At 53.3% G+C, this 15,353-nt stretch overlaps 1 protein-coding gene across 2 annotated transcripts in view; it reads left to right on the top strand.

Moving 5' to 3' along the window:
- Nucleotides 1-9,650: 9,650 nt before the first annotated feature.
- WHRN (whirlin) overlaps nt 9,651-15,353 on the top strand; it is a 48,558-nt gene continuing 42,855 nt past the window's right edge. For both annotated transcript variants that reach the window (XM_014881104.2, XM_088177358.1), the window contains exon 1: nt 9,651-10,250. In XM_014881104.2, the coding sequence (XP_014736590.1) occupies nt 9,651-10,250 (600 nt within the window). The remainder of the gene's footprint in view (nt 10,251-15,353) is intronic.

The following is a 15,353-nucleotide window of genomic DNA, read 5'->3' on the forward strand; positions in this document are numbered from 1 at the left end:
AGCTTGGTGCAAGCCCCATCCATTCAGCCTACATCCAGGTTCAGGCTGGTAATTCAGGAATGGCCACTGTGCCCACAGCCAGCTTTCTTCTCCAGTGTTTGACTCCTGCTGGCAGCAGGAGAAAGGATGTGCTGCACCAGAGCAAGCCTGAGGTTCAGCCCCTGTGCTCCTCTTCCCAGCTGGCAGCACTTCCCTCTTCTCCCAAATCCCCTGACTTCTCTCAATTCCCTGACTCATTCCACGTGTGTGTGGATGTGTGTGTGGAGCAGTGATTCCTCTCGTGGGCTGACAAAACCGTGGCCACTTTTTCTGTGTCTTCAGCACCTTCCATGTCCTGGCCGGGATCAGGGAATGTGGGACCAGGGCCTGAGCCCAGTGTCTGTGTGCCACACCTGTGGCAGAGCTGGAGTGTCCCCACATGCCCAGGTGGCTGCAGTGCCCTGCTGTGCTCAGGGTGGATTATCCACGGCATGGCCCTGCAGCAGCTTTGCTGCCTCTTAGCACGGAGTTAAGTCCCTGAGGGACAGAGCCCTTCTTATTCCTTGTGCCTCCACAGAGGGAGGTTGTTCTTCCAGTGAGAGAAACCTGGCTGGGAACAGGCTGGGCACGTTCAGCCTCTGGAAATGGCTCTGGAAGCAGCTTGGGCTGAGCAAAGCAGAGAACTCCAGCACCTGGAAAGAGATTCTGAGTGGGGTTATGCAGAGGGTGTTTAACATTCACAGCAGTGCTGGCTGCAGGGTGAGCTGCTCCTCCTGCATGGCTGGGAGCTCGGGGAGGGCCACAAAGCAGCTCCTGGGGAAGGAATAACATCATTCCCTACAATTATCCTGCTGCCTTTACCTTCTGCATCTGAAGTGATGAGATCAGGTGCCACCTAGTGTAAACCCTTCCTCTTAATGCACATTTGACTCCATCCAGTTATTTCTTCCTTTCCCTGCTTTGATAAGCAAGCTCTGAAATCCTCAGCTACTGGAACAAAAGCAAATCAGGAGATTTCTCAGGAGATTCTGCAGCAAAAATCTCACCAAGTCCTCATGGTGCTGTCTGCAGTGCCAAAGGGAGGGTAGGAGAAAGATCCTACACCAACACCCCAACACCTAATCCACAGGGATGGGATGGGATGGGATGGGATGGGATGGGATGGGATGATCAGTCTGGGGCTGGGGGATGGCACAGCTGCTCTGGGCTGTCCCACGTGCCCCTGGACAGGTCTCCTCCCTCTATGGCATCGGCAAAATGGTTGTGGAAATGGTTTGTTGCAGGGAAGAGTGAGTGGGCCTGATGCAGCCTGTGCTGAACTCAGGAGGAGATGTTCCCTCCCCTTGGATGGGGTGTGTTTGTGACCATTTCCATGCCCTGGGTTTCAAGGCATGAGAGTGGGTTTCACAGCCCTCCCACCCCTGCTGCACTCTGCTGAGTGTTCTTGGGTATTCCCTGGTCAGGGTCCCTGGGGAAGGAGTTCCAGCTCTTCCAACCCCCCCATCCTCACCAGCAGGTCACTGGGCAGGGAGGCCAGAAGGCTGAAACCCCCCTTTGAGAGCTGATATAAACCCAACTGGCACAGATCAGTGCAGGAGGTGTCTGTAAATATTTATTCTTTTCACTCCTACCAGTTGACTTAAGAACCATTGACTCCTCATGCTGCAAAGGTGTTTTGTGCTTATTGAACTGGAGTGTGGCTGCTCATCCAGAAATGCAAAGGTGACTGGAAAATACTCAGTTTAACTCTGGTCTGAGGTGTAAAGTCATGTAAAAAATTAGGGGAGCATGAGCTGATGCCTTGACTGTTCCCACCAGGGGATTCCTGCTTGCTGAGGACACAGCACAGGGCTGGGGCTCAGTCCGGTGTGAGAATTTGGTCAGAGCAAATCTCTGCATCTGGAGCTCCCGGGGCAAAGCAGCCCTGCCTCGGGGGAGGAGAATGAATATTTCAAAATGTAATCAGAGTCATTGGGGAAATGTGACAGGATTTAAACGATGACATAACACGCTTGTCTTGTCTTTGCTGCCGGTGCTAATGAGCATGAATTGAGAGCATTAGCGATCTATCCACGGGCATTAGTGCGTGTGAGGCAGGGGATCGCAGCCCTAATTAGTCTCATCCTCGGCTGCCAGCGCAGCCACTTCGCCTGCCCGCCGCTCTGGAGTTACTCAGGCTTTACCACAGCCCTGCCCATCACCTACACCTGGTTGTAGCTGGGTTTATCACCTTTGTTTCCCTAAGAGAAGCCTGAGGGCTTTTTCCTGTCTTCTGGCAAGTTTCAGGATTGTGGTGACATCTCTGAGAGGGTTTTTTGATCTGTTTTCTCTTGGCAATTTGTCACTTTAGGAGAACTTTAAGCATTCAGAACAGAATTTTTGTGTGCGTGTGTGTTTGTTTATTAAAACTACTATTTCTCCCAAAAGTCTCATCTCTGCAAGAAAACCAGAAGGGTTGGGCTGGAAACAAGCAAATAAAAACCTGCAGAGAAAGGATCCAGAATTCAAGCTTGTCCTGCCTGTTTTTCCTATCTCCCCAAGCTCCTAATTCCTCACTGTGGGATTTTCAGTGGAACATCACAGAGCCCCATCAGAAGGTCTGGGCTGGCCACGGGATGCTGGGTGGGAATGGAGCCAGCTGAGCTTCTTGGGCAGGAGATTGAGCCTCTGGCATGTCCCAGCCTCTCCCTGATGGTAGGAAATGAATTTTGGAAAATCAAATGGCCGATATGATGGATTAGATGTCGTTGCCCCACTACGTTTAATCGATGGCAGCGGGTATTTATTGCATTATATACTGCAAATCTATAATGATTAGTACCTCATTAACCTTTTCTTTTCTTTTGATTGTCTTCCTGCAGTGTTGTAATAAGGGAGCCCAGAGCTCTGCATCCCTCCCCAGCCTGGCAGGGATGGGTTTGCAGGCTGCAGAGATGAGAGTGATGCTTTGGATGAAGAGTGTGACCCTGCAGCCCCATTATCCTCTAAATGAGTGGAAGAATCTCGGTGTAAATCATCCCAAGTAGGAAAGATGCTCATGGGTGGGTTCCAGGCTTACAAAGATCTCAGTCCTGTATTCCTGTGGCAATGGTTGAACAGGGAGCAAAACTCCCAGCAGTGCAAAGCTGGGCTGGGGAATTGAGGATGAATTTCCCGGTGCTCTGGCAGCACTCCAGGGCTGTCACAGCAGGAGTGAGCTGCTCCCCGGGGAATTTTTGGTGTTGCACTTTCCCCTGGGACACAGACAGTCTCTAGATAGATGCACAGGGAAAGGAAAAGGCTCAGTGAGGAGCTGTAAGGAACACCCCCTTTCTGCCCTGTAGTTTGTCCCCCCAAATCTGTGCAATCAGACCTTGCAGCTGGGTTCTGCTGGCAGGGCTGAGCTGTGCTCCCGATGCAAACTTGCAGGGATAGTTTGTACCACTGCAGTCACTTCCACCACTGCAGAAATGCTTGGGAAGCTGGCCCATAAATCCTGCCAGACTGACAGCCTTTCACAACCTGCAGACTGATAAATGTGTTTGAATTAGATAAATGTTTTCAAATGAGATAAATACCTTCCAATTAGATTAGCTCTGTGTGAGTTTGTCAATTCCCAGTGTGAGTGAAGCCCCTGATTTTCCCACCTGCTGGGAGGCTGAACTTGTGCAAATGAGTTCTGCAGTGCTCAGGTCTGATGTGAAATTGTTGGCTATATTAACAGAGCTCTTCAGAAAGAGACTGTACTTCTCCCAAATTCATTTGGTACTCCCCAGCCAGCCCCTGACACAAGAGGGATGTGGAGCTGCTGAAGTGAGTCCAGAGGATGTGAAGGAGCTCTGAGAGCTGGAGCCCCTCTGCTCTGCAGATGGAGAGAGCTGGAATTGCTCAGCCTGGAGAAGAGAAGGATCCAGGGAGAGCTCAGAGCCCTTTCGAGGGCCTAAAGGGGCTCCAGGAGAGCTGGAGAGGGACTGGGGACAAGGGATGGAGGGACAGGACACAGGGAATGGCTCCCACTGCCAGAGGGCAGGGCTGGATGGGATATTGGGCAGGAATTGTTCCCTGGCAGGGTGGGCAGGCCCTGGCACAGGGTGCCCAGAGCAGCTGTGGCTGCCCCTGGATCCCTGGCAGTGCCCAAGGCCAGGTTGGACATTGGGGCTTGGAGCAGCCTGGGACAGTGGGAGGTGTCCCTGCCATGGCAGGGGGTTGAACCAAGGTGATCTTTAAGGTCAACCCAAACCATTCCATGGTCTCTCAGTAAAGCATGCCAGCCTGTGTGTGAGGTGCTGCACTCCAAGAGTAGCCAAGACCTCCAGCAGGGTGAAGTCCCTGCCTGAAGGGTGGAGACTGGGCTGGGGCACTGATGGACCCAGCAGGAGGAGAATTCAGGGTTGGAGGCATCAATTTGCACCCTGTGCACAAGATCAACCCCAAATCATGCAGAAAGGCACCACTGAGGACAAAGAGCCTGTGCTCTCCCTCCATCCTACAACTTCCCAGCCAGGTCTCTGCCATCCAGCTCATCCGGTGGGAATTTTGGACTTGCTTGGCAATTTCTACAGTGAGTAAACCCAGTCCTGTGCAGTAAGTTATTCACAGCCCCAAGGCTGCCTCCCTCAGCAGGTGCTCCCTATGGCACAGCTCCACAATCATAAAATGGCCTTACAATGGTTTGGCTTGGAAGGGACCTTAAAGCTCTTCCAGCTCCAAACTCCTGCCATAGTCAGGGACACCTCCCACTAACGAGGGTCAGGAAACTCACCTGTCCTATCCAAGGACAGCCAGCCCTCAGGAACAGGCTCCGTGTCCTTAAACACCAAATTGAGCAGTCAAGGTGCCCAAATCAGAGAGCAGGCACTGACCTGATCCTGTGCCAGTGGCAGCTCTGCCTGCTCGTGACACCCAGGCCCACGCCGTGACTTAGCCATGATTTGTGCTAGGCATTAAAAGGGAAAAAAAAAAAAAAGCTGATGACGCAAGTGGCTTTTTCTTTCAGGCATTTCAAGCAGGACTGGAGAGTGCATAAGTGCAAGAAATTGCTGGAGAGGGGAGGAGGATTGCAGCTCTTAAATCATCTGGCTCTGCCATGCAGGGTTACACTCAGTGGTGTTGGCACCGTGGAGAGATCACTGCAGGCAAATCAGGGAGGAACCTGTGCTCCTTGGAAAGGCTTTTTCATCAGAAAATGGAGCAAATGTAGGTTTGTTGGAATGTGAATTGCTCTGACTTAGAGTTTTAGTAAGTGTCACAGCATTCCAATGGCTTGAAATCAAAATATGGCTGGGTGAAACTATTGCTGTCTGTTTGATTTGATTAAGTTTTAATCCACACTATCTAAATGACTGATAAACTCTAAGCCCGTGGTGTCCACCCCATGGAAACATTGGAGTTTGGTGCTAAAATTTTCATCTTTGATGTTCTCTTGCACAACGGAAGCCACCAAGTTCCCATTCCAATGAAACTGTTTCAGGCTGGCTTTGCTTAGGTGCAGTCCGAGTGTGGCATTGAGCTATAGGAGATTTGTAGACATGCAGATATAGAAGGGTTTAAGGAGTGTCAGAGTTTCCTACCCCCTCTGCCTGCTTGGACCCTGCTCTTCAGGATCTGCCCCAGCTGGGATGTGTCAAACTGAACTTGGTCTGATGAAGCACAGCAACCTCCATTTATTGGAAACATTCCTGTTATGAGTGATTTATGCTCATAACGCAGAGCTTAAAAAAGGTCTCCCTTGAAATGATGATTTCTCACTGCTTCTACAGCTTTCCTTCAAATCCAACTTCTGCCTGTTATATTTGGAGCTGAAGAGATGGAGCATGAGCCTGCTCCCTGCACCCTGGGGAACTTGAGCCTGAACTGTGCTGGATTCAGTTTTGCTGCAGGGGGAATGGTGCTGGAAGCCAAGGCACCCAGGAATTCTGCTGGAAAACCCTCTGGATGCTTCTCCCTCTGTGCTGGCTCCTTCTGTGAGCACTCAGCTGCAGCGCTCAGCTGATTCCTGCACATGTCCAAGCTGTGCAAACCAGCCTGGCCAGGGACAGAGGATTGGGAGCCAATCTGCTAAACAGGGATTTAGCCAAGAGGCAGCCCCGAGTGCCAGCCCTCTCCTAATACTCTCTTAAGCAGCACAGGCAGCTGCTGCTTCCTCCCTGGCCCTCCTTGCAGTTCACCTCAGTCCTCCAACTGCAGCAAGGCATTTCCAACCAGAATTAGGTTTTCTTGGCTTCTTGCTACAGTGCCTTTTAATTAGGAGCACAGCTGCTCTGGAAACACAGAGCTCACTTTTCAAAGAGCGCCTCTGGAAAGTGATTACAGCGGATTAAAGTGGAAAGGTTAGGCAATTTATTCAGGTGGCACTTAGCAAACACATCGGATTATTTTGTGCTGCAAGGATGATTTAAAAACCCACAAGAATAACACCTTTTGGGCTCCTGCTGGCCTTGAGGGACTCTGCTGGGCAAGGCAGGGTGTGGAGCTGAAAGCTGTTTGGGAATGAGCAGCGCCCAGCTGCTCTGGAGCTCTCCACTGTGAGTGGGTGCTGAGGTCCCACTGCCGGTGTCTGTGGGGTCCCCACAGTTAACAAAGGTTCAGTTCAGCCAGGAGCTGTCCCAGGAATTGTCGTGGACTCTCAGTGTTCACGAATCTTGTCTCCAGAGGGTGTTTGTACCTGGCATTGATCCTCTGCCCTGAGCACTTGCTGCCAACTCCCCCCGGCAGAGCTCCCTTTCCAAATCATCACAGAATCACTGAGGTTGGAAAAGATCTCCAAGATCATCAAGTCCAACCTTTGACTGATCCTCACCTTGTTACCAGCCCAGAGCACTGCGTGCCACATCCAGGCTTTCCTTGGACACCTCCAGGGATGGGGCTTCACCAGCAATAGTTTGGGTTAGGAGTTCCATAAAGATCACCCTGCCACAGGCAGGGATACCTTCCACTGTCCCAGGCTGCTCCAAGCCCTGTCCAAGCTGATCTTAAACACTTACAGGGATGGGGCAGCCACAGCTTCTCTGGACAACCTGTGCCAAGGCCTCACCACCTTCCAATTTCTTCCCAAGAAATCCTGAAGGACCACTTTGATGTAGTGAGTCTGGCCCTTGGAGCAAGTATTGCACACTGATGGAGGGCATTTATTCAGCAGCATTAGCTGGGCTGAGGAAGTTTGGAGAGGTTTTGCTCAGGTGTGGGAGCACTCCTGAGGCCAGGAGCTGCATGAACCCCCTCTTTCCCCTCTGGCCCAAGGCCATGTGCTGATCCCTCTCAACCACCTGGTTTAGTGTTCACAGCAGTGGAAAGGATAAAGCCCCCAGAAATCCATCACTTCAAAGGTGAGGCTCCATGAGAAGACCTCAATCCTTGTCTTCTCCAAAGGAAAACCAGTGGGATCCCCTGTCTGGAGTGTATGATAAAGATCCAACTTGCCAGTGTGTGAACAATCTAAGTGTAAAACTTCTCCAAGCAGAAGCTAAAACAGAGATCACATCCAAAGGAAAGGCTCAGAGCTGTCCTGTGGCAGCAGCAAGTGGATGGGGCATCCCAAGGGTGAGCAGTGTCTGCTGGCAGGGCTGTAGTGACAGCAAGAAAACAGAATTATTCCCAAATGCAGCTACTCTGTGTGCTTCTGCTGGGTAGCACTGGATTGGAGTTGTTCTGGGACTGGGAAACTGACTTTGTGATATTCTGGAGTAGTGCTCAAAAGATCAGGGACCAAGTGGCAGCACTGGGCAGCTCTGGCCATGGAGCAGCCCTGGTGGCTCTGCTGGACAGGGGAGCCATGGATGTGCTGCTCCAGGCTGGAGCTAGCACCGAGCAGGGGCAGCTCTCACTGCAACTGCTCGTGTTCACACATTCAGAGTCTTCGTGTAGGATTCAAAGAGGCTGCAGGAGCTCAGACACTGCGCTGGTGGGAACAGCAGTGCTTTAAATAGAGGAGTCTGAGCGGGACTGAGCACTGGCATCGTGTCTGAGTGCAATTCAAAGACTTGCAGTACCTTGTTTGCCCTTCTCTCACTTTGTTTGGCTGATGTAGGCGTATTTTTGTTTTTACTTGCTTCTCTGTCCTATATTGTCCCTTTTCTTTCCAGTAATGTTGACTGTTCCATCTGTTTATTTATCAGCCACAGTTTGAACGCGAATTTCAATTAGCAATCTGCTTTGTTTAGTTTTGTTTTAAACAAGGCTTTGAGAGCTCCAACGAAGCTTTAATACATAAAGCTACTTGTAATGCAGCTGTTTAAGCTCTTCCATCATATCCATGAACAAAATGAATTCTACTGCTATCAAGATGCATCTGATGAATTAGGTTTAATCCTCCTCTACTGTAGCAGATGGAAGGCACTCCAACAAAGACAGAAAGATTTCAAATGACTGAGATGGAAAATGGTCTTTGCTCAGTACTCCAGAGACATAAAAGAAACTCAAACCTCACGTAGTAAGAAATAATTCATCCAGCAACCAGAAAAGCAGTCCCTGGATTTCTGCACTGATTCCTGATGCTTCTCTTTTGGATCTGAGGTCACAAGTTATGGGTGTGGAGGCAGAGAAGAGGGTGGCTACCTGTGCAGGAGCATCCCAGGTGAGAATGTGCTTCCCCGAATCCCACCTATCCAGGTTTGCAATACCGTGTGCCTGCCAGCTTCTTGATCATTGCATCTGGACCAGCAGGATCCCTCACCGTGGTGGTTGTGTTTGCTAAACGAGGAAGGGTTAATTGCTGTGAGTTTGGCGTGGACTCCAAACCCGACATCACCAAGTGATTTGGGTTGGAAAGAATCTTAGAGATCATCCCATTCCTGCCACGGGCAGGGACACCTCCCACTGTCCCAGGCTGCTCCCAGCCCCAATGTCCAACCTGGCCTTGGGCACTGCCAGGGATCCAGGGGCAGCCACAGCTGCTCTGGGCACCCTGTGCCAGGGCTTCACCTCCCTCACTCAATTCTTAAGAACAATTTCTAAGATCTAATCTACATTTCTCCCTTTTAACAACGGCTCCAATCACAGATTCCTTCAACACCCCGTCAGTAACGATCGTGCCTGAATTTTGTTTAGGTGTGAGTCAAAGAAAGCCTGTGCTGAGCTGAACGGGTGACATCCCCAGCACCATAACTCAGCACTGTGAGGTAACAACGATCCCACACCTGGCACGCCGGGCAATGGAAAAACAGCCCCGCGGGTCAGGTAACGGCTCCGTGCGCCGGGGCAGGCTGTTCTCAGTGGAACCCGATCCCTTCGAGTGTCCTCCGCCGTGTGTCCTCCATCCCGCCTGCGCTCCCGTGCTGGGATGGAGGGGAGCTGAGGAAGCTCTGGGATGGACACGATCCATCCCGGGAGGGCTGAGGAAGGGTGGGAGCACTTTCCACCCCGCGCTGCGCTGAGCCGCGGGCAGGGCAGGGCAGGGCTCGGCGCGCTGATGAGCGGGCGCGCTAATTGCGGGTCCCGCGGGGGCGGGCGCTGGGGCGGGGCGGGGGGGTCCGGTCCCGCCGCCGGGGCCGCTCTGTATAACCGGTCTCCCGGCAACGGCGGCCGCGTCACTTCCTGGGGAGCCGCCGGCGAGAGCACGGACAGGTGGAGCGGCGGGGCCGGCCGGCACCGGTGCCGCTCGGGGGGCTCCGCTGCTGCCCCGCCTGGCTCCGCTGCTGCCCGGCGCGGCGCGCTCCGGCCGCTCCATCCCCCGGTGCGGTTGCGGTGCCGCGGCGATGAGCGCGGAGCTGGACGGCGTGTCCGTGCACTCCTCCTCCTCCTCGTCGGGCTCGCTGGGCTCGGCGGCGGGGCCGGCGCCGCGGCCGCTCTCGGCGAACGTGCGGCGGCTGCACCAGGCGCTCACGGCGCTGCTGAGCGAGGCGGAGCGGGAGCGCTTCATCCTCTGCCTCAACGCCTACCACGGCCGCCGCAACGTCTGCGACCTGGTGCGCTCCCTGCGCGCCCTCCTCGACGGGCCCCGCCGCCGGCAGCTGCTGCCGCTGCTGCGCCTCGTCCTGCCGCGGTCGGACCAGCTCCTCTTCGACCAGTACACGGCCGAGGGGCCCTACCTGCCGCCGCCCGGCCGCCCCCCGCCGCCCCCCGCCCCGCCGCCGGTGGTCCCGGGCGAGCTGCGGCAGGTGACGCTGCGCCGGAGCAAAGCCCACGAGGGTCTGGGCTTCAGCATCCGCGGCGGTGCCGAGCACGGCGTGGGCATCTACGTGTCGCTGGTGGAGCCGGGCTCCCTGGCCGAGCGGGAGGGGCTGCGCGTCGGAGATCAGATCCTGGGGGTCAACGGCAAATCCCTGGACAGGGTGACCCACGCCGAGGCGGTCAAGGTAAGGCTGCTCCGGTGGATGTTTCCTCCATCCCGCCTTGCCGCGGGCTCCGCTGCGCGCCCCGTCCCGCTTTGCCTCTCCGCTGCCTGTCCATGTCTCCCCGCTCCTCCCTTCCCTCTCTGGGTCTTGTCTCCGTGCGCCCCGTCCAGCTCATCCCTCCCCGGCTCCATCCCCGCCAGCCGGTGGGAGCGGAGCCCCTCGGTGCCGCTCTCCGGGACGCGGCGCTGGGATCGCGCAGCCCTCGCCGAGCGGAGCCGCTCCGGGCTCGCATCGTGCGGGACCAGCCGTGTCCGGAGCCCGGCCGGAAAGTTTGCGGTGGCAATAGCGGTGCCAGCCACGGCAGGGACCGAGCTGCCGGGGTGGCTCTGGGCACGGCAGGCTCGTCCGGAGCTTTTGTCGCGCCTCTGAAACGCAGCGGCTCTGCTCGTGGCTCGCCTGCAGCCTGGGGAGCTCGGGAAAGCTGGAAATCTGCCTGAGCCGGGTTTTAAGGGATGTACTCCAGCCGCTCTAGTGGGTTTCTCCTCGCAAAGATGGGGAAACTGAGGCACGGGGAAGCAGAATAGACCCTCAGCACCACCCCCCCGGGGCTGCATCGTCCCCGAGGCAGGAGCAGGTCCCTGATTCCTTTGCATGTTCCCGGGGGAGAAGGAGAACAGTTACACAACCGAAGGGCTCCCGCTCTCCCAGCACAGCTCCACATGCCCCGGAGACCTGTTGTAGCCATAACAGCATGGGGGCTATCGATAAAAGCTTTAATGTGGGGGGAGAACTCCATGAACTGTGGGATTTTCATCTGAAATGCGGCGTTCTGAGGCGAATCCAGGTCTGAGTGTCCCAAACCATTCCCAGAGCTGATCTTGTGGTTGGTGGGCTCTGCTCGGAGCGTTCCCGAGGCACAAACCTATCGAGCTGGAGAATCGACTTTTAGAGCAGCAATTTGCAGGCAGCGTATGGAGAGCTGAGATCTGGCGTGACAAGGCTGTTTTCCAGCTGTTTGTGCTTTAATTTATCCATAATAAGCTAAAGTGGTTCTGTTGGGAGCCTGCTCCATGTGGAGCGTTCCTCTGGCAGTGCATTAATCTTGCACAGCTTTGAACACTTCTTCCCTGCCGACCTGTGCGTTCCCTGCCCCGGCTTTAAATCAGTGCCCTGGGCAAGGGCACGACTTCCAGGCTGGAAATGAGTGGCTGGTAATCCTGAGAGCAGAGGAAACGTTTGTAGGAATTGTTTTTCTCTTGTTCCTAATGATAGGACAACAGCAGGGTAAGCTTTCAGTTGTTAGTCTGCAATTTCGTGCCTTGGAGATTGCAGCCCCCACATATTTTAGTTCTGGCGTTGGGATGGAGAGGAACCAGGTGTCAGGAATGCTCTGCTCCATGACTTCATCTCCAATTCATCCCACTCTGCTGGGTAATTCACATCACTTTCTGTTTGTTCTCTAATATAATGTAATTGATGCCTTTTAGACATTATTAATTTTGAGTGAAACTAAGTGCTTCCTGCACAGAAATAATTCCTGGAGGACGTGGCTTGCCAAGAGCTATATTTTGTTAATATGATCCTGATAGGAAAAAACAGCTTAGAAATTGTCTCCTTGTTGTTGAAAGACGTTCATCTCACAAATTCATCACTCGCCCTGTGCTGGCACCTTCTTAAGCTCCTGGGTTCTTTTCACATCTGGGAAGGGTTTTTATGACCCATGTTGTGGTGGTGGAAACGATTTGCTTGGAAAGAGTGGCAGAGCGATTTCCAGTACGGCTCTAATAAATCCTTGGGAGATTCTAAAATAACCAAGTGTTAATTCGCCCTGAGATGCTGCATTTGAGAGGGGGGAAATGAAGCGATCACATTCAGCGATGCTCAAGGGCAGCATCTGAAGGTTTAAGGTACAAATACCCCAGCCCAATGTTTTGGGTGTTCAGTGTCAGAGCTGCAGGGACAAGAGGTGGTGATGGGTGGCTTCGTTTTGTGCTCTCTGCTTCCCCTTGAAACCTGGGATCTGAGGCTTGGGCTGGGTGCACTGACAGCTCTGCAAAGGCCTCTGGCTGTGGTTTGATGTCCCGAGGCAGAGCGAACCTCGCCGTGTCCCCGGGCAGAGCGAACCTCGCCGTGTCCTGCCCTCCTCGCTGGTGCCTCTTGCTCTGCCCTGCAGTGGGTCAGTGGAGAGGGAAACATCAGCTCAGGGTATGGTGCTCATAACCCCAGGATTGGGGATTTGATCCCTTTATTGGCTGCTCACTTAAGAGCTGGCCTCGATGATCCTTGCGATGCCTTCTAACTCAGAATGTTCTGTGATAAACCAGAGCGGGAATTCGTGCACACGCTGCATTCGGGATCAAATAGAGAGAGCGAAAGAGGAGAGAGACTTTGTTAACACCAGCCCCTGGCAGTGTAGCTGATCGCAGACACTGCCTGCTGCTTCAGAGGAGGGGCTGTGCCGAGCTGTGCGATCAGAGCTCGGCTCCGAGCAGCAATGCTCCGGCTCCTGTCCTGCAGCGAGGAGCTGTCCGGGCAGGGCAGCCCCGCCATCCATCACAGGCACGGCGTGCTGGGCTGACACGAGCTGTCAGAGCTCGTTCGTGGGCGAGTGCAGGGCTCGGGAAGGCTCCCAGGGCTTAGCGTGATGAACTTGCCGAGCCACGGATGCCGTCGGTGCCCGCCGGGCTGCTCGAGGTGCCGGCTGTGGCTGTGGCAGCTGCTCAGGCAGGGCAGGGGATAAATGCAATGTCTGGGTTTGTTTGTGCAGCCGTGGATGAGCATTCCCACGGCGGCCGCTGCGTTCCTTGACAAGTCGTGATAGCTCTGCTGCCTTTCCGTGCAGGAGCAGCCCGGCTGCTCCTATCCCTCCTCTCCAGGAGGAGTGGGGTGATGCCTTTGGGGTAGCAGCGGTTTCTGTTTGCTCCCGGGATTTTGAGGCATCGCTCAGTGATGCACCCAGAGCGAGAATTGCCACAACGCTGAGTGACCTGCGTGATGTCCCAGCTCAGAGCTCACTGCTGGCCTGGCACCGGTGCAGTGCTGTTTGCAGATGTGTTCAGCGTAAATGGGATAAAAAGTGGCATTCTGACTTCCACCACAAGATTACCTCAGCACTCCAAATCAATTCCCTTAATGACCAGCTCCTTAACCTTTACGTGAGCACGGGAGTTTTATGCCTTTTCTGCTCTGTGCTCGGCTGTTTCATCCAAATCCAAATTAAATGACTCCATTACAATTACAGCTCCATCATTGCAGCATTCCAGAGTGCACTTTAGCAAAAGATCACCAGCATTTGAATTATGGGGTGAGTGGGGAAGTTTGTGTTGTCTGCCATATTTTTAGAGCTCACTTGGCTTTTATCAGCCCTGCTCTTTAGGACATGATATAATGTCTATACACTATATATATATTTCTTTTTCTATTTATAGTATATATGCTGCTATATTTTAGCATATAGTGCTACATTTTAGCAGTTGTGCTGATAGTATTGATAAGCTGTCACATTTTATACAGAGGACTTAAAATCAAGGTGTTTATAGCTTTAGATCATCAAAATGTTACCCAGGGAGGTGTTTCCCCAGTGCTCTGGGGTTGGCATTAAATTCACACTCCTTTCTCCTCCACCTCTTATGTTTCTCGCTTTGCTGTAGATTTTTATATAGGGAGGGAGGGGGATGAGAGAAAGTAAAAAATGGAAGAATTCCTGATTTAGGATTTGGCTTAATGAACTACACCAGCCTCAAAAAGCTGCACTGGCCCCACCATTGGCCCTTCTGTTCCTGCTGGCAGCTGGGCAAATCTGGATCAGCTTGACCAGAATCACCAAAACTCCACTAATTTGGATGTGCTGGGCTTGGGGAGTTTGATTCTTTGGTGTAAATCTGTGATGGCTCTGCCAAAGTCACTGGGCTGGAATTGAGTTTATTCTGGAGGAGCTGGAGGAGTTCAAGGGCCCTGCCTTGGGTTTTTCAGCTTTGGAGAGAGGCTGGAGGGGGTTGGGGAAAGCTTGGGATGAGGCAGAGCTGTGGCTGACGAGGCAGAGGGGCCCAGGATGTGGCACTGCCAGCCTGTCCTGTGTGTCCCTGTGACAGCCCTGCCTGGGAGGGGAGGGGGATCTCATCCAGGGGGTGTCACATCACACCCCAGCCTGGGATAAAGGAGGATCTCATCCCCAGCCACCACCATCTCTCTGTTCCAGCAGAACTTTTCACTCCCTCCAGCCTTTCCATCTCCTCTTCTGGTGGAAGTGTCAAGTGAGCATTTAAAAATAATTAAAAGGAGATTAAAATTCCTTTTATGTCCTATTACTGTGGGTTTTCATGCTGGCAAACAAGGTGATCTCTTCAGAGACTGTAATATTTCACAAGAAAGGACCCCAGGTGTGGTATTGCTAAAAGAGATCTGAGAAATGACAGCAGAGATGTGCAGCCCTGAGCCTCAGAAACATATTTAGAGCCATTTTTCTATCCAGCTTGCTTTCAATAAAGCAAATTTCATGTCATTGTTTCTTGTGATGCCCAATTAATTGATTACCACAACCTGACACTGCTTATTTAATCACCACGGCACTGTGGGCACAGCTCAGAGGAGTGAATGCAGCTTGGTTTGGTTGGGTTTTGACCCTTCCAAGTGCTTGGAGCTGTGCATGATCAGCCAGAGCCGGGCTGGGGTGGCTGAGGGGTGAGGGCAATCCACTGATCCCTGATTCTGGGGAGACATCAGCCGTGCTCCTTTAGCTGCTGCGTGCTTATCACTGGCTCTGTTTTTAGAAGGCACTAAAGAAGGAGGCTTGAAACTTCTCCCCTTCCCAAGGGAGCTCGGGGAGCTGGAGCATGGAAAAGGAGGATGTGACTCGCATCCACCCCAGCACTTCGAGTGGTAATCACTTCCTTCATCTCTGCATCTGCTTAGGACCAAAAACCCCAACACTGCACTCAAAAAAAGCACTCACAGCTTAAAGGCAGGTGCTGTGTGATGCCAGGGCTCCTGCTGTGCCCTTCTGGCCTGCAAGCAGTTTCCATTTCAGCTCCTGTAGTCAGCTGGACTTGGAGGGAGAGGGTGGAAAGTGTAAAGGCACCAGGATCTCCCTCTGGGAAAAAGGAGGAGGGAAAATGGTCACTCTTG

Source organism: Sturnus vulgaris, chromosome 22, assembly GCF_052056855.1.
Source record: "Sturnus vulgaris isolate bStuVul1 chromosome 22, bStuVul1.hap1, whole genome shotgun sequence".
NCBI lineage: Eukaryota > Metazoa > Chordata > Aves > Passeriformes > Sturnidae > Sturnus > Sturnus vulgaris.